The sequence below is a fragment of the Girardinichthys multiradiatus genome, chromosome 23, assembly GCF_021462225.1.
Source record: "Girardinichthys multiradiatus isolate DD_20200921_A chromosome 23, DD_fGirMul_XY1, whole genome shotgun sequence".
NCBI classification, from domain to species: Eukaryota; Metazoa; Chordata; class Actinopteri; order Cyprinodontiformes; family Goodeidae; genus Girardinichthys; species Girardinichthys multiradiatus.
In genome coordinates, this window is record NC_061815.1 from 34,434,488 (window position 1) to 34,452,825 (window position 18,338).

The following is an 18,338-nucleotide window of genomic DNA, read 5'->3' on the forward strand; positions in this document are numbered from 1 at the left end:
TACACTGTAATATCTGCTCATACAAAGATCTGAGTGCTGACTGCATTGTGTGCATTGAAAGAAAGAATATCGTCCCTGATAAAAGTCATGTAAAACAGAACACATTCTGCATGTGTTGGGGAGGAATGTTAAAATGAACAACAATGCAGACTGCTGGTACCAGTACTAAGAAAAAATAATAATATTATCAATAATACTTATAATGTCTGTGCATAGATTAAACTGATAACTATTATGAAACCTATTGCAATAAAATAAAATCATCTTAATAATTAAAATTTGCATATTGTTTCATAGACATTGTAGCAACAGTCTGAGTGATATTGTTTATTTCTCAAATTAAAATATATATATATTTTGGGTTTGGTAAACAGTTTGATACAGAGTGTAGCTCTTGGACATAACTTTACTCTTGGTTCTTATTTGCTTGACTGTGAACCTGATTGATTTCTGTTTTTTTAAGTCTGGGAAATGTGAAATATGAAATATTCCAAATTTAACAAAGACAGTCTGCCAGCAACAAAGTGCGGGAACATTCTAGTAAAGTCTGTCACAAGTGGTTGTGTAGAAGCAGGACCAAAGCACAGACAGGATGTAGCATGGGTATTACAAGGATTTAATGACAAAAGAGCAAGGAGAGCTGAACAGGGAACCATGGTGGACAGAACAAATGAAACCAGCTGTGAACAATGGAAACCAAGGAGCTTAAATACTGAGGAGGAGTGAAGATTGACATTTAAACCAGGTGAGACTAATCAAGGAGATGCTAAACAGCGAAGGGAGAATGCTGAGCATAGATACTAAGGGAAGAAGACTAAATAACACAGGCAGAATGAAGACGGAGCTGAACTAAAATAAGATGATCCATAGACAAAGGGGAAAAGTCTAAAACTAAAATAGGAGCCTGGGCCAAAATACAGGGAACAAAATACTAGAAATAAGTAAAAAATTCATCACAAGCGACTAATTATGTATAATTATGACCTTCACAACCATAAACATTCATCCAGAAATGCTCAGAATGATCAGAAAAAATAAATAAAACAAAAAAACAAAAACATAGATTAGAAAAAGTCTTGTTAAAACTAATAAAACAGAATACATAGGAGCAGCTGAAATTTTCTCAAATTCAAGATCAACATCAAAACTTATGTCTTCTGCACCACTTTTAATTTTCATGTAACAAATCAGTAAAGTTAAAGCTGAGAGCCAACACGGCTTCATTAGATCTAAAGTTACAGTCAAGAACATGATCATGTTATAAATGCAGCGCGGAGGTATGATGCTAATTGGGAGTGGCAGATGGTTGTTTTGGTTTAGAAAAGATGAGATTCTCCCTTGTTCACAAAGTTCACAAAGCTATAATTCCATGTATTATTTAGATATGTAAAGAGGTTGATTGGTTCTATTTTTAGTTCAGAGGACTGACAAGCCTTTTTTTACCTCATAAATTTAACATCCATTTAACAATACAGAACAGTCTCAGCTATATGAACTTAATGTATTTATTTATTTATCTGGATCCAATTAGCTGTCATAAGCTTGACAGCTAATTGGTTTGGAAAATCGGAAAGATCCAGATATATAGAGCTGTTTTTATTTGCAACTTGTGTACTTAATGAAGTCCACATAAATACCCAACAAGTTAATTGTTCAAATACACTACAATATGGAGGCAGGTTTGTAATAAAACATTAAAAACACACTTATTTTTCCACACTTCCTCCTTCTATTCAGTTTTAATTGAATCCACAACTTTTAAATGTGCATCAGCAACAGTATGCACTAAAGTCTAAAAATTTGAGTTTTACACACAAGTTGACATACATATATTCAAACTGATCCTTTAACTGGTGAATACACACATTCAGTCATCAACTCTCTCTTCTTTCCTGTTGATGTTCTTCCTTCTGAGAAATGTAATGCAGCGTAGTTCAGATCAGGTCTATCTTTAGTCTGTTCAGAAAAATAAAAATTCATAAAAAGTCATTTTGTAATGTTCAGATGTAATGTTTAGTGTTACGAAGAACAAATTAGCTGACTCAGAGTCATTACTTACATTGTCTCCTTTTTGGCTAAAGTTGAGTCTACTCTGTGAAGAAGAGCTTTCTGTAAACATGGACCAAACAGTGACACATAAATACTCAGTGTATATGAGGTTTGATTTATTTTAATTCATGTGATTTTAAGAATTTATTGTATTAAAAATCTTTAAATTATATTAATCAGTAAACAAAACAAACCTTTGAATCGTTCACATGCAGCTCTTTGTATTCGAAAGCAGATGAAGACAATATTGCTAATTACAGAAATCACCAAACAGATTATTGTGACTTTTGTGACCACCAGCACATTGATTTCATTTGTTTTATCTAGAAAACAAAGAAAACGTTTTATTCATTTATTTATGATGATTTTGGCCATTTGTATAATAGCTGCTGTGATATATACAATGCCAGACCTTTTTTAAGGTCCCTTTCATTTGCAAATAATATCTGTCCACATGTAGCCACAGCACAGTAGTAAGTCCCAGCATCAGAGGAGCTGACATTCCCAGAGAAGTTATAAATGCATCTCTTCTGAGAGTCAGATCTCTTCTCACAATTTTCAGCTCTTTTTGGATCGATGTAGATAATATCAGGAAAAGACTTTGCTGATCTGGCTCTGAACCAGAACACACTGGGATCTTCTGAACATGCTGTGTTCTCAGAGTCAGAGAGGAGTGAACACTGCAAAGTGTCTGAGTTTGCTGGGCGGCCATGGTCAGAAACTGTTGGCTGCTGAACAACTGTATAGTTTGTTGTTCTCTCAGACCTTCCTGAAAAAAATTTATAAATGAAAATAATTTTTAATCATGTGCATCCCTATTGATCCTGTACATGTAAAGTACAAAACCTATGAAACTTGTACATTAACAAATAAAAAGTAACAGCTAGCATGACAGAAGACGAAAGGTAACCTCTTTTGTATTAAAGTAATATTTATCTTAAATTGTTAGATAATTATTCTTTTGTCTTGTGAAAGGATAACATCATTAAATAAAACCATCCCATCATTTCTTGAACGGCATTCTTAAGTACTTTTACAATGGGTGGATTAAATTTGCTACTCTGAGGTCATATTTTATATAAACAAAGATATTTATTCTCTGTGTTCTGAGGGATTGTCGGGTTAGGAATTTTGCAACTGGTTATCTTCTGCAGCTCAGAAAAAATAACTATTTATAGTTAATATCTGTTTAATTAACCTCTCTTCACTGATTTAAAATAACAGAAATCTGTAAATAAATTGTTATTCAGTGTAATTTTTAGCTTGGAAAGCTTGGTACCAAACTGGGATATAACAGTGGTAACTCTGTCAGTTATTTTGATTTGCAAACACAAAAAGAATATTATTTTACTGAGTTGTCATGCTCGCAAAGTTTGTCAGTAATAATATCACTGTGAAAAATCAATTTTCTTTATTTGGCTAAGAGACTAGACATTATTGAAAAACATAAAAAGTTGAATGAGTTTTTTTGAAGAAAACATTTTAACTTTTCACGAAAAAACATTTGATTAAGGGATTTTTTTTTCACTGGGAGAAAACAAAAATAAAAAGATACATTGGAGGCACTTACCAAGCTTTTAGATCTTATATATTAAATGCGAGTCAGAGAAACACACTAGAAGCATTTGACAGCAGGGCATTTCTCTGCATTTTCAACTAAGTTATATTTTTTAAGAAATCATGAATTTCCAAATGCTGTCATTTAACATCAAGATACATATATGCAATGTACGTGCTACTTGTTAACCTGACCTACCTTTTATTGACAAATAGGTCCCAGTCCAGTTAAATCTGTACAGGTCCGTTTTAGCACAATGATAAAATCCCTCATCGTGTTGAACTGTCCTTAAAATTGTTAGATTGCTTACTTTCATGCTGTTTGTCACATTAAATCTTGAAGCTGAGACTTCTGGTCCATATGTGGGATTTATTAAATTCCGCTGCATTATAATTGTTTTCAGAGTGTCTCCTGCACTCTGCTTGTACCAGTAAAGCCATACGTTGCTCGGATATTCTTCAGTGAAAGCACAAGTCAAAGTCACAGGTTCACCAAGTTCAACTGTTACCACTGGAACCAAGGTATCTGCATTGTGGAGAAAGAGCAGCAAGTGAAAACAAGTTCTGCATGAAACAAAATATATATTATTAGATAGTAACGGACCAAGTGTTACATAGTTTAATTTGGACCTATTCTGTTTCAATTCATACATATATAGTACTTACATCCTTGCTGAAGAAATAACAGTGTGAGCCATAACAGAGTCATTGTGACACTGTCTTCATTCTAGTTCTGGATCCTTTAGTAACAGGGGGAGGTGTGGTGATCCCAACTGCCACATGCATCTGATTGGTTGCCTCAGAATATATACGCAAAGGACATTTCCTGTTTATACAATGAACCTTTGCTCTGTTTTTTTTTTTTTTTCCTTTTTTGTGCCTTCGTTTGTGGATTTGCATATCTGTTGTTTTTTCTTCTGAATCATCAGGTGTTCTTGAGTCAAGATGGATTTAAATCAGGGGGTTGTGAACAGACATGATGCTAAACATAGTATCTGCTTCATGTAATGGTTCCATGTTTATCCGTGGCATGGAATTTTCCACTAGCGCAACCAGCAGGTGAGTTTTTGATTAATATTTGAACAACATTATGATCAGAAGGTTTAAATTTATGCAGTTATTACAATTACCACAAATTTCTAGATGATGAAATATTTTTAAAGCCCATAAATCATCATGTATAAGAGCCAAAAAAACCTAAACATTATGTTGTACCTGTTTGGCAACTAAACTAAAAGTTCTTCAAAGTTCTGCAAAGAGTGGGCCAAAATTCTTCTATGACGATGTAAAGGACTTGCCAGTAATTGCAAAATGCTTGATAGGAGCTGTTACTGCCAAGGCCTACAGAACCAGCGGTTGGGATTAGGGGCCAATTACCTTTCCACACATTGTTAGTGTGGCTTGGATATTTTGTTTATTAATTTTATTTATTATTATTTTTATTATTTTATTATCATTTAATTAATGCATTTTGTATTTACTCAGGCTATTTTTGTCTGATATTCCAAAGTGGCGCTGCAGATGGCAGATACTTCGCTCCCTTGTTTTTTGTGTTCTTGTGTGTTTATTCTGCTCTCTGCCACCATTCTGTGGTCACTTACACTGGAGGGGAACTGCTCCAGTGAAAGTAAGTGGGCAGGCACGCTTGTGAAGCTTTGGCAACGTGGACTCCACACAACCTAGCCCTCAACTCAACTGGATAGTGTGTGCTTTCTGGCTAACAAAATGGGCGAACTGCTGCTTCTAAACTCTAAAAACTATGACTTCCGTGGATCTACCGTCCTCCGTTTCACCTAAACATGGCTGAGTGAACACATCCAGGACATTGCACGTCTGATGCCGGGCTTCCAGGTGTTTCAAACGGACCGCAGTTTGAAGCTGTAGGGAAAAAAAGAGACGAGGTGGAATCTACTTTTACATAAACGAAGGTCAACAAGGAAGACAACTGTGGGGACTGGGGCCTGTAAAGTAAGCCAGCAACAACCTTAACAAGGAGATTCAGGCAGCTAAAAGAAGCTACAGTGAGAAGCTAAGAAACAACTTCACAGCTAACGACCGAGCCTTAGTTTGGAATGGTTTGAGAAACCTCACTGCCTACAGGAGCCTAGCCCTTCACCCTGGCAGACGACCTTAACAGCTTTTACTGCAGGTTTGAAAAGCAAAGATAATATTGAAATTGGCCTGTAGTTTAAACCTCCCATCAATTCATCCACTTTGCATTTTAATACATAAGCTCCACATCCACCAACCCTCCTGTCATTAGACCCACTGCCTAAAATTAAGATATCTGAGAAAGATATCAATAGGCTTTCAGATTTCAAAAGGTTTTCCATCAGACTGATGGAGGTCTGGACAGAGCCAATGAACTGAACACATTCTTCAATAGGTTCAGTTCAGAAACAAGCTCAGCATCCTCCTCTCCTGCTCAGAGCCAAACAGACATCCCACCCTCCTTTGACCCACAGGACAGACAACTGTCCAGTAACACCTCAAATGTTTTATCTTCCACCTCAGCCATAGACCCTTCTGCTTCTATATGTTTGCCTTCAACCATATCAGAAGATGCTGATGCTTCCTTTGCCTCCCCATTTCACCTGTGTGTCTCAAGAAGTCAGGTGAAGATGCAACTGGAGACAGTGAATCGGAATAAGACTGCAGGTCCAGATCATGTCAGCCCTAGAGTCCTGAAGGCCTGTGCAGAGCAGCTCTGTGGGATTCTGCAGCATCTCTTCAATCTTAACCTGGCCCAGAAGAAGGTTCCGGTGTTGTGGAAGACCTCCTGTCTTGTTCCAGTACCAAAGAAAACTCACCCATCAGTCCTCAATGACTATAGACCTGTTGCCCTGACATCCCACATCATGAAGCTCCTAGAGAGACTCCTGTTGGCCCACCTGAGTAAGCAAACAATAAACTATTAGGACCCCCTGTCATCTGCAGAAATACTCGGATGATTCTGCAGTCGTGGTTTGGATCAGAGATGGACAAGAAGCTGAGTACAGGAAGGTGGTGGACCACTTTGTGGCATGGTGTGAAAACAATCATCTCATCTTGAACGTGACCAAAACAAAGGAGATGACTGTAGATTTGAAGAAAACCAGGAATAAGTCAAAAACTATTTCCATCATGGGAGAAGAGGTGGAGGTGGTGGAGGAGTATAAATACCTCGGTGTTCACCTGGACAACAGACTGGAGTGGAGATGCAACTGTGAAGCCGTCTACAAGAAGGGACAGAGCAGACTGTACTTCTTGAGGAAGGTTAGGTCCTTTGGTGTTTGCACCAAGATGCTGTATATCTTCTATAAGTCTGTTCTGGAGAGTGTGATCTCTTCTGCCATCATCTGCTGGGGAAGCAGCATCAGAGCCAGGGACTTAAAAAAGCTAAACAAGGTGATAAAGAAGGCTGGCTCTGTTCTGGGGACTCCTTTGGAACCTCTGAAGATCATTGTGGTAAGACGGATTCTTCATAAAATGAAGAGCATTATGGAGAACCCTGAGTATCCTCTTCATGAGACTGTCCTACAACAACAGTGTCTTCAGTCAGAGGCTTCTTCAGATATGCTGTAAGATGGAGCGCTACAGGAGATCCTTCCTGTCCAGAGCCATCAGCATCTACAACAGCTCTTTGAAGAAACCTACATAATGAGCTACAACAACATTTAATTTCCCTTTGGGATTCATAAGGTATTTTTTAATTGAATTGCATTGAATTTTTCAGCATCAAAACATCAAGAAAGTTCCAGAACCTGACAATGTCTCTTCCTGATGTCTGAGAACCTGCACTGACCAACTGGCCCCCATCTTCATTAATGTTTTCAATAGGTCTCTGAAGCTGTGTGAGGATCCTATGTACTCCATCAACATCCCGCTCCCAAGGATACACACCATCACGAGGTTAAATGACTACAGACCTGTCAACCTGACGTCAGTGGTAATGAAATTCTTTGAGCATATGGTGTTGAAGCACGAGGGACTTCAAAAGCCACCTGCTGGAACCCCTGCAGTTTACTTCCCACGCAAACAGGTCGGCAGATGATGTAGTCAACCTAGGACTACACTTCATCCTACACCACCTCGACCACCCAGGGATGGACGTCAGGATCCTGTTTTTTATTAATAAACCTTTATTTTACCAGGCAAAACATTAAGATGTTGGGATCAATCATTTTGGTCGGATAGACCGTCTGGGCTGCACAGCTGAACATGCGCAGCCCAACAGGCATCGCAGCTCTGATGTCACCCGGGATTATAAAACCCGCGGAAACCAAACTTTCATTGCCATTTCCATTGTGTCTCATGGGATGATGCAATGGAGTCGCATATGTGGAGCGACAGAAACTCACAGGCGAGTCACTTTTTCCTCCACAAGGCCAAACCCAGAACAGCCTAAAAGCTGGAATTCTGTCTGATACAAGAGGGTCAGTAGATTCATATACCGATCGAAGACCCCACTGACACTCCGGCGCAGGTGAAAACCCATAGAGGTTTGTTCTCAAGGAGAGGAGTTTGTTGAATAAGTCGACTGTAACAGTTCCTCATATTTTCCCCATTTTGGATGGATGAGAAGTTTACTCATTTTGGAGGTGATCACGGACGCCTGTCACTCTGGTCCCCCCCCCCCCCCCCCCCCCCCCCCCCCCCCCCCCTTCTTCTTCAGACGTACGACCCATCCTCAACTGGTGAAGAGAAGAAATCAACGTCAAAGTAATTTCATTGTTTTTATATTAAATCGGATAGGTATATTTAGGTGTGTATGGTCATGTTTTTAACCGGCTGATCCAAATCAGCCAGAAGTTAGAAGTTGGACTTTTAAACGTTTTCCATTCAAAGCAGCCGCGGTCTGGGCCTTGCGGCCTAGTCCTTTGTCCCACTTTTACTACTGGAGTTTTTCCACTGAGTTCCCGCCTCAGAGTGTTATGACCCTTTGTTTGAGATTTGGGGCAATCAGAGTCTGTGTGGCTAAGGACATGACCCACTGTCTATCAGCTGATCGCCAAAGATCGCCACATCAGCACACCAAGAAGGCTGCCCTGTAAAGTGGTTCTGCTCCACTTTCCAAGTTACCCAAACTGCACATTTTGTCCATAAAACTGCTGGTTTGATTTTCATAGACACTTAGTGCACATACATTTTCTTTTATTATTATTGTTAGGTAATCATTTTACTCTTTTGTAGAATAGTGCTTGTTAGTTAGGTGAAGGTTTTTAGACCAGAGTAATAATTATATCAGGGCTATATGGTTTCAATAAATGTTCACATATATATCTAAAGAGAAGCATTTGTATTTATTTCATGGAAGAGTGATTTATCTGTCAAAATAAAGTCAAAGTTCCCCAACCTATCAGTGAAGCAGCTGATTAAGCAGTGACATTTAGAGTGGTTTTGGTTAATAATTATCATTTATTAATGATAATTAACTAATTGTAATTATTAAGTGCTTTGAGCCCATAATCACAACACCAGAGGACATCTGATTTCTATCCATAAGCAATGATTGTTGGTTGAGAAAACATATTTCTTGAATGAGGATTTTTAATTATAATTTTTGATAAATATTCATTAATCAATAATCATCATCCTTACAAAAAAACAATTTCTTATTTACAATGCTATCCTGAAAGTGCTAAAACACTTGAAAGGGAAAATGGGGAGAGGACATCAAACTTTTACAAACATACAACAAGTAATGTGTTCATTCAATAAAAAATAAAAAAAATCATATGATTTCTTAAAAATACCTTTTACTCTGTGTTTAAAAGTAGATAGTAAAATCAAAGTTTTAAGATGCAATGTGTTTCAATAAAAATTCAAATCATTTGGAACATCAAGGTGAAAAAACGCATGGAAAAAAGAAGATTTAGCCTTAGGGACTTTCAATTTAATAAATTGGGAGGAATGAGTTTTGTATCTAAAGGGGTATTCCTGTTGCCGTAACTGATTTAAGTAACAAGTTGACTGACCTGGTAGGGTTTAATAAATGAACTGGAGCCAGTGGATATTACGACGAGACTGTAATGAAGGCCAATTAACCTGAGAGTACAACAGACAGTGGTGTTTTTTATACTGGGCATTGGTGATAAATCGAATGGCAAAATGCTAAATTGTATCCAGTTTTTGAAGACTGTTTGATTATGTCCCAATAATCAAACAAGGGAAGAATAAACATTTTAACAATTATTCTTTTAAACTAGGATGTAAAACAAAAGTAGTTTCTTTACAGAAAGCCAAGTTTTGCTTTGAACTTAAGCATGGTGATGTGGTGACAAAAGCACATTGAGCTACTGTATCTAACCAGATTCCCAAGTACCTATACTCTGTAACCTTGAAATCACCTTCTGCTGCTATTGTACCAAATATTATTCAGTCCACTCTGCTGTACTGTTTTACCAGTTTTTACACCATGCTGTCAGTCGCAAATAGAAATAAGCTCCTCACAATCACTCACATCGGATCGAAAATAATCTGTTCCCCCACACCACACATCACAGAACTGGATGACAGAGCAATGACCCACCCTGCCATAGTAATAGTTATGGACACTGAGTACCCGCTCCATAACCTCTTTCAGCTCCTGCCCTCTGAATGCAGATATTGGACACTTAAATATAGAATGGTCCATTTTAAAATGAGTTTTATTCTTTCAGCCATTGCTGTTCTAAACAAGCTGCCTTATTGAATTTATTTTGCCCGCTGTTGTGCACTTGTACTGTAATTGTTAATTGCGTTGAATGTTTATATGTATGATGTGGATTTCCAACTTAACATGTCAGCCTGTGGAAACAGATTAAGATTACAATAAAGATATCTGTCTAACCTGCTCTAGGATAGATCCATCTATGGTAGTAAAATCCGAATTGAAGAGATTAACAGATTTTTTACAGTTAAACCATAGGACGTTTTCTTAGCATTCAGAGATAGCTCCACAAATAGTGTCACCTGCTTAAATGTACAGCAACTTTACTAACAGCTTGTGGGATATAATTAATATAAATTAAATCAAATAAATTAATATAAATGAAATAAAGTAAATTGGAACGTTGAGACACACATTTGAAGACATTTAAAAAATTTAGAAGCTTCAGAGTCTATAATCACTTGTGCTCTGTCTGAGAGGTAGTTAGAGAACCATGTCAATGACTGAATGGAAACTCCAGTGCAGCTATGTCTTTTGATTAGACAGGAATGGTTCACAGAATCAAAAGCTTGTCTTAAATCAATGAATTTTGCATTGTAGTACTGTTTGGAGTCCAGGGCAGCGGTTATATCATTTTTAACTTTTAAAACTGTTGTTGCACATCCATTACCAGAACAGAAAACAGACTGTACAAGAGATAACAAATTGTTTGCCTCAAGATAACAAATTAACCTGTTTATGAACAAGTCTCTCCAGAACCTTAGATGCACAAGATACAATTGAAACTGAATTCAATTCAAATTTTTCAATTCAGTTTTATTTATATGGCGCCAATTCACAACAAATGTTGTCTCAAGGCACTTCACAAAGGTCAGGTACATACATTCCAATTAGTCCTAACCATTGAGCAGTGCAGTCAGAGTTAGTTATTTATTCAAATTGGATAAAAAGTTTTTCTGTCTAAGGAAAGCCAGCAGATTGCATCCAGTCAGTGACTTGTAGCATTCACTCCTCCTGGATGAGCATGTAGAGACAGTGGACAGTCACTGGCGTTGACTTTGCAGCAATCCCTCATACTGAGCATGCATGTAGCAACAGTGGAGAGGAAAAACTCCCTGTTTTCAAGGTTAAAGTCTGAAAGAGAGCACATATAATTAGTTACAGTAAAAGCTCAGTCAATCGCCATGTCTAGGAGAGAGAAAGGGTTAAACACTGAAAGACAGGGCCATGTGGATCATCGGTAGAGGGTAAGCATTAAGTTGTTGCCAGCATAAGCTCGGACGATGCCCCTCTCCAGAAATGTGTCACAGGTAGAGACAGAGTCAGGCCAGGTGTAGCTTCTAGGAAGAGAAAAGAGAGAGAACAAAGTTAAAAGCTGAAATAACAGCAAATAATGCAAAATTGGAGAGTAGTGTGAGAATGTAGTGAAGAGGGTGAAAGTGGTCATCATATCCTCCAGCAGCCCAAGCCTATAGCAGCATAACTACACAGAAAGTTTCAGTTCAGATTATTTAGTTAAACGGCGCTTATTTACAACAATGTCGTCTCAAGGCACTCCACAAAGGGTCCCACTGCTGGCCATTGTTATACTAAAAACCACAAGGATTGGGATACCTTTCTCTGTCAGACGGATTATAACCATTGGAAAAGAGAAGGGGTCATACAGGTAGCAGAAATGGAGGTTAGTTGTTTATGTCAGAGTGATCAATAAATAAATCAAAGAGTTTAGGTATTGACTTTGACAAGAGAATGTCATGGTATGACATCCTTGGACTTGGTTTGTGTTTTTGTGTTAACTGTGCTTAGGTCTATGTTTTCCTTTATTGTTAATTAGTTCCACCTGTCCCTTATGCCTCCATGTCTCCTTGCCACACCTGTTCTTAGTTCTTGTGATTACCTGCCTTTCTTTTCTCCCTGTATATTAGTTTGTCTGTGTTCTTTGTTCCCCGCTGGTTCCTCCGTCACTATTCCTCATTCCGCAAAACTGAGCATAAACAGGGGTAGTTTATGCTCAGTTTTGCTACGTTACAGAACTGTGAACACATGTAAGTTTTTGGCTCGACTCATGTTTGTACATGCTGGATTATGTTACGTTTTGGAGACCTTTAATTAAAGAGAAGCCTTTCTCTCATCATGCGGCTGCCAAGCTCTTATCTGCACTTTGGTCTGATCCAAACCCAGAACGTGATAGAGAATAGAGCATTAAAAATTATCTTACGTAAAAATGCCAACTCCTTCACCTCTTGACATTCCATCCTGTCTGAAAAGAACATAGCCAGGAATGTTTACCTCTGCATAATCAACATTTCTACGCAGCCAAGTCTCAGAAACTATAACAAACTTTGGCTTAGAGCTTTCCACCCAAGTGTGAAGGTGGTTCATCTTTAGTAACAAGCTTCCAGCATTAATGTGCAGGAAGCCCATGCCTTTATGGGTACAAAAATCATCAAAACCCAAACCAATATTGGTGTTTGAGGAATTTGAACAGAGCAAATTGGAGGGCCAGGGTGTACTTTAACATTACCAGATATGAGAAGAAGTAACAGAATAAGATTTTGACTAATAACATTTAGCAATTTCAAATGTCTCATTGTTGCCAGCAAACTCATAATAAAAAGTAACAAATTCAAAAGTTTCATATTTTCACAATAGAAAAAGGGGCAGCCATGAGAGTGTACAATTTGCGCACTTCCTAAAATCTTTGTAACAATAAAACTGTCATAATCTCTTTGGTGTAAATAGACATCTCTAAACAACATGACAGGAGCATTATGGTTAAAACTGTGTCTTACAAAATGGCACATATGCTACAATGAGTCCAAACAAAGTATAGTATTTTAGTGAGAGCCATGGTTCTTTAGTAATAGGGAGAAGCAGCAAGCTGGCAGAGCACAAGCCCTGCAAGTGAAGCAGAGCGGAGCAGGAGGCCAAGGGAGCACAGACCATAGCAGAGTCAGGCCTGTTATCCTACGCTCCAGGAGGATGTTGCAGGCTCAGGCCAGTTAGCCCAGGCTCTGGCAGAACCAATGCCAAGGGGGGGCGGGTGTGTGGGGCGGGGCCTGCCCATTCAGATATCTGGGCCCGCCCAAGAAAAAATACAACCCTGTGTAAATTAAGTTGCCACGGCCATTTAATAGCTGTAGGCCATTAAATGGGGAGGCAGTAAAGACACTTTGACAAGATAGTGTGCCAAAATGGGCTTTGGCTGTGTCCAAATTCATGGGCTTCATCCTTCGAAGGACAAGTACGTCAATTTGAAGGCTCCTCCAAATACGACCGACAACTGTGTCCTTCTTTTCCCCAGATTTAAAGGATATATCCGGTGTATCCCTTGTGGCCCACTCTATCCCATGATTCATTGTGGGTCGTAGTGGATTGTTCAAACGGAAGTAGTAATGGCAGAAGAGAGAGAGAGAGATGCTATGAATAAAGTTGGATATATTACGCTTTCTGTGAAACAAAATAATTTTTACAATGTTTAAAAAAAGCTGTGTAAGGCTGAAATATCTGTTAATTGCTTAATGTGTTTGGAGATGTCGATTCCCACTGTGCTAACAGCCGGCTCAGCTCGCCAACTGTCAACTGGCCTAGAAGATGAGGCTCACTGTATTGGGGAAGGACGCCTGTCTCCTGGCCCATCGTTATCATACTCCTGCGGGGTTTTACCACTGAGAGGAAGTTAAACACAAATTAAACTGTCAGATTATATCTGATGAGAAATGTTTGGTTTATTTGTTTTTATGCTCTACAGATAAATTGATTTAAACTTGGTTCAGAGAGTTATTATGTTAGTGTTTGAGTTGTTAAACGTTTTACCAAGGGCATAGCACTGTTTGTGTAGGACTTTAAGTGTGCGGCCTATGTACTGAGGCTTTGGTCTACAATGTGGTGGACCCGGGTTCGAGTCATGGCCCCAGCGACATTTTCCACATGTCTCCCCTTTTCTCTACACCCCCTGTTTCCTGTCTGCCTACTGTCAAAAAACACTGAGAAAAAAATAAAGCCCACTAGTGCCGCAAAAAAATGAAATACATATGGTTTTACCAATAAAATAAGTGGTATTTGTCATCAATATAATTTCTTTAGTATTATTTTTTTCTATCAATGAACATGAAAGTTATTATAAACATTTTAAATGGCTGATTATTGAGTGAGAATAAAATTTAAAGATAATAAAACAAGAATATTCAGAAGAAAACAAGCTTATATGCCATCAGGAATATATAAAGGGGTAAATAAAAACCATGTGCAGTATACAGTGGAGATAAGCGAGGGGTTAACCTTTGGGCTCCATTAGTCCTTCACTGTGCTGTGCGTCACGCTGTCATTGTTGCTATGCAACAGAAGTTATGCTAAGGTAAGGGCGGGAATAGCTGGTGAAGGCTAGAGCATCCAAATTCGATCACTTTGGGCCTTACTTCGGCATTTAAGGTTGAAAAAACAAGAGTGGAAATGTTTATAGTATTTTTTCAAAAACATTTCCAAATCTCTTCAGGAGAAGTTGTACAGTTGCCTTCAGGTTTCTGGAGTTAATATGTTTTAAATACAATGATTATTATGCAGTGCAGATTAGTTTCTAAGATTTCTGCAATGCACAAGCTAAAGTTTATGCAAACCTGAGCATAATTACTCAGCATTTTCTGGTGACTGCGCACTTACATGTCACTGTTTAACACATTATTCTTTATTTTGTATTAGTAAACAACATGGTTATTTCATTTGCAAGGCTTTATAAATGTGTATTAACATAATTATATTAAATAAAAATACTGTTTAATAGGCCCCTCCCCCAGCTAAATTCCTCGGGAGCCATGTAGGAGGATGTAGCAGGCTAACTGAAGCCGGTTAGTCCAGGCTTCAGGCAGTTTGTGGATTTCAGCTCTGCCTTCAACACCATCAGCCCAGACGTCCTCCATTAGAAGATCACCCAGCTCAAAGTGCTGGGCCCCAACTGTCAGAGGTTCATCCAGCTTCCTGACTGACCGAAAGCAGTGAGGCTGGGGAGCATCTTCTTCTGCACAAGAACAATCAGCGCCAGCACCCCCCGAGGTGTGTTCTCTCCATACTCTTCTTCTACCTGTACACATCTGGCGCAACAGTTAATGGTCTGATCCAGGACAATGACAAGTCTGCACACAGACAGAAGGTTGATCAGCTGGTGCGGTCAGAACCATTTGGAGCTTTACCTGATCCAGACAGTGGAGATGATGGATTTCCAGAGTGTTGTAGAAAAATTGGTTTTTACCAAGACAGAGACCAATGATTGTCACTCAGAATCAGCTTTATTTTAATCTTGCAAGAGAGAAGGATTTTTTACAGCATTGGAGATGCGCTCAGTAGTGCTGCCAAATCGTTCTCCCTAGACAAAGCAAAGGTTCTCCTTATAAGCTACAACAGTTTTCAAGGTAACTCTCGTGAGACCCAGAAAGACGAGGTTCCAGACATAATCTTAACAGTGTGGCATACATATTATCTGTCATGATTTTTACAGCCGACTTAACCCACATACAGAGACACTCAGAGAACTTGTTAAATAAAGAAGTTTATTGCAAACTTGGTCAAGCGCAACAGAAACGGCGAATCTAATCTCCCGTCACTGAAAAAACACAAAGAGAAATGATTAGTGGCTGAACGTCAGAATGTGACCTAACTGAAACATTCTCTTACTGGAGAATCCGGGGAAACCTCCAGGGAGAGGATAAGTGTCAGGAAAGAAGCCCCGCTTGCCAGGTCCAGTCCAATTCCAGGAAGTAGCCAGTACCACAACGGAGGATTGGGACAGGTCAGGCAGAAATCGCACCTGGAACAGGTAACAGGGGAAGTTAGAATTCACACAGAAAAATACTTCAAAATCCTTCACAGCAATTCTTGCAAAGTTTTCAGAGCTGGCCAGAAGATTACCACGGAGGCAAAACACTCAGGCGATGAAATGTTGGCAACCATCCTCTTTATGCTTCCCAGCTGATGAATAGATGCGCAACACCTGTCGCCTCAGGACTCTTCTACTGGCGGCACCTAGTGTTGGAAAGGTGTTAGCAGCAGGCAGCAGATGACTCCAGATCCTGACATTATCTCACAGCTGCAAGCAGAATGCTGAGAAACCATTACTCTAAGACTAAATACGAGAAGAATGGAACAACACTGAGGGGTTCTAATACTTTTGTCAGTTCCTGCAGAGTATCAAAGAGCAAATCAAGCAAGGCACTAAAAATTTCCATAACCGGAGAACACCCACAGCAATGCCTCCCCTCAACATCCACAACAGCAGTGTGTCTGTTTATGAAGGCAAGGCAAGTCAAATTTATTTATATAACACAAAACGTTGCTACAGAACATGCCTGAGGTGTTCTATGGCAGGTAGAGATGTGTAAATGCTCATTAAACACAGCTGATAACAATTGGATCAAAATATAACGTAGATGTATTTAGCTGGAGATGCTTAGTTACACTCACGCCACAGTGTTCCATACCTTGGTTTTCAATGTCGTTGAAAATAATGCTCCTTTGGATAAAACAAATGCTCCAGCATTGTCTTTCAGCGCATCTGATACTGTAGCATATGCAGTTTGAGCAAATGCTAAGCCAGATGTCCAATGACTTCGTAGAGGCTGAAATATACTCCTGCATTACAACTCTGAGATGGCATATATGAGCCACTGCAAAACATTTTATGCAGGCATTACTCAAACGTTACAGCAATGACCTGATATTAATTTTTCTCATCCTATCCAGACACTTTGTCTACTCTGATGAAGATTTCCTTACCTCTGCTTTCATAATGCTTGGAGTTGCTCAAGCTCTCAGCATTCTGACCTATTTTTTATTAATTCACCTAATATTTATATGGCCATTTGTAGTGTCTCCGAGTCTTAAACTTTCTTTTTTTATTTATTCATTCCCCTTTTATTTTTTGGGTGTTTGGTGTAGAGTGACTTTTGGGTCACTTGTCAAAAAAGCCTTTTGCTGTTGAAAAGTGCATCTGTTTTCAAATGAGTACAAACTGTACAAAGCATTGTACTTTCTCAACAGGAGAGTCTTCAAAATAAAATGTCTAATGTATTTCTCAGAAGCCCAATGAAAGAATAACAAAGTTTTCAGAGAGAGTGAGAGTTCTAAGAAGGCTTTAGTGAGGGTAGACAGCCCATAACCTGTAAGGGAGGATGTGGTGCATAAAAAGAAGCCATTAAAAACATCAAAAGGATAAACAAATCACACATGATGATAAAGAAAAACATAAAAGTATATAATATAAATTCTTCTCAATGTCTGACTGTTTAATGGTTCAGTAGATTTTGAATATCAAAGGAGCCAAATAATCGGATGTGGTCTACTACAATCAAAATAACTTGCTTGTGACTTGTGAAATAGAACAGTAAGTGATTAATATAACCTTTATTTAATTTGTGAAAGCATGCATGGAAGCTGCAAAAAACACTTGCTATAGTTGCTATACACTGAACTGACACTGTTTGTTTCCACAAAAAGAAAAGAACAATCACAAATCACTAACTGTTTTTATTTATATGTTTAGTGTAAAACAATTCCGTTCAATTTTGATTGGTTTTGGTATTTTAAATTGAAAAATAAGTAAAGGTAGCCTTGTCTTGAGTTGTTACAAACCAAGACATATCCCTTACTCAAGTGCCTAATCAGTGTCATCATATTCACTTTTCACTATTGCTGCTAACGTATTAGCAAATGGACAGAAATACTTATTTAGCAACGATCATTGTGTAGCTCAACATGACCGTTTGCATGACAATGACCTAACCTAATAGAAAAAACAAGATGGTGGTATGTGGAGCAATTTATGACAGCCCACATCAGAGAGCTCGGGCCATGGGTCGCCTCTTCACAACTCGGTCCCCTGCGATTTGTCTTTTGCTTTTGTTTTTTCCAAGCGACTTTTACTCTAAAAAATAAAACTACTCACACCTAAGTTTATTTATCTTTTCTGTTTTACAGCACTTTGGCATCACATGTCCAGTGTGATTTAACCCATTCCTGCTTGAATTTATGTACAATTATATATAAAAATTAAAAAAGCTAAATATTTTAATTCTAATACATTTGGGTTAGTGACTGATTCAATAAATAACAC

General features: G+C 38.5%; 1 protein-coding gene across 1 annotated transcript; it reads right to left on the minus strand.

Moving 5' to 3' along the window:
* Window positions 1–362: 362 nt before the first annotated feature.
* LOC124860087 lies at window positions 363–16,180 on the minus strand. The gene is made up of 11 exons (XM_047353063.1): window positions 16,139–16,180; window positions 15,905–16,037; window positions 15,074–15,251; window positions 13,843–13,905; window positions 10,049–10,181; window positions 5,385–5,484; window positions 3,806–4,132; window positions 2,462–2,818; window positions 2,244–2,372; window positions 2,060–2,109; window positions 363–1,956 (listed from the first exon to the last, which is right to left on the minus strand). Exons 1-11 carry the CDS (start codon window positions 16,178–16,180, stop codon window positions 1,834–1,836), a joined length of 1,635 nt encoding a protein of 544 aa, XP_047209019.1. The 3' UTR covers window positions 363–1,833.
* Window positions 16,181–18,338: the final 2,158 nt, after the last annotated feature.

What these genes read in the sequence shown, in the direction of transcription:
- LOC124860087 (XM_047353063.1), bottom strand. Translation starts at nt 16,180, where the DNA reads ATGGTTGCCAACATTTCATCGCCTGAGTGTTTTGCCTCCGTG. An exon ending in CTGAGTGTTTTGCCTCCGTG is followed by an intron (nt 16,038 to 16,138) that starts GTAATCTTCTGG and finishes TACCTGTTCCAG; the next exon opens with GTGCGATTTCTGCCTGACCT. An exon ending in TTTAGGTGAAACGGAGGACG is followed by an intron (nt 4,133 to 5,384) that starts GTAGATCCACGG and finishes TCCACAATGCAG; the next exon opens with ATACCTTGGTTCCAGTGGTA.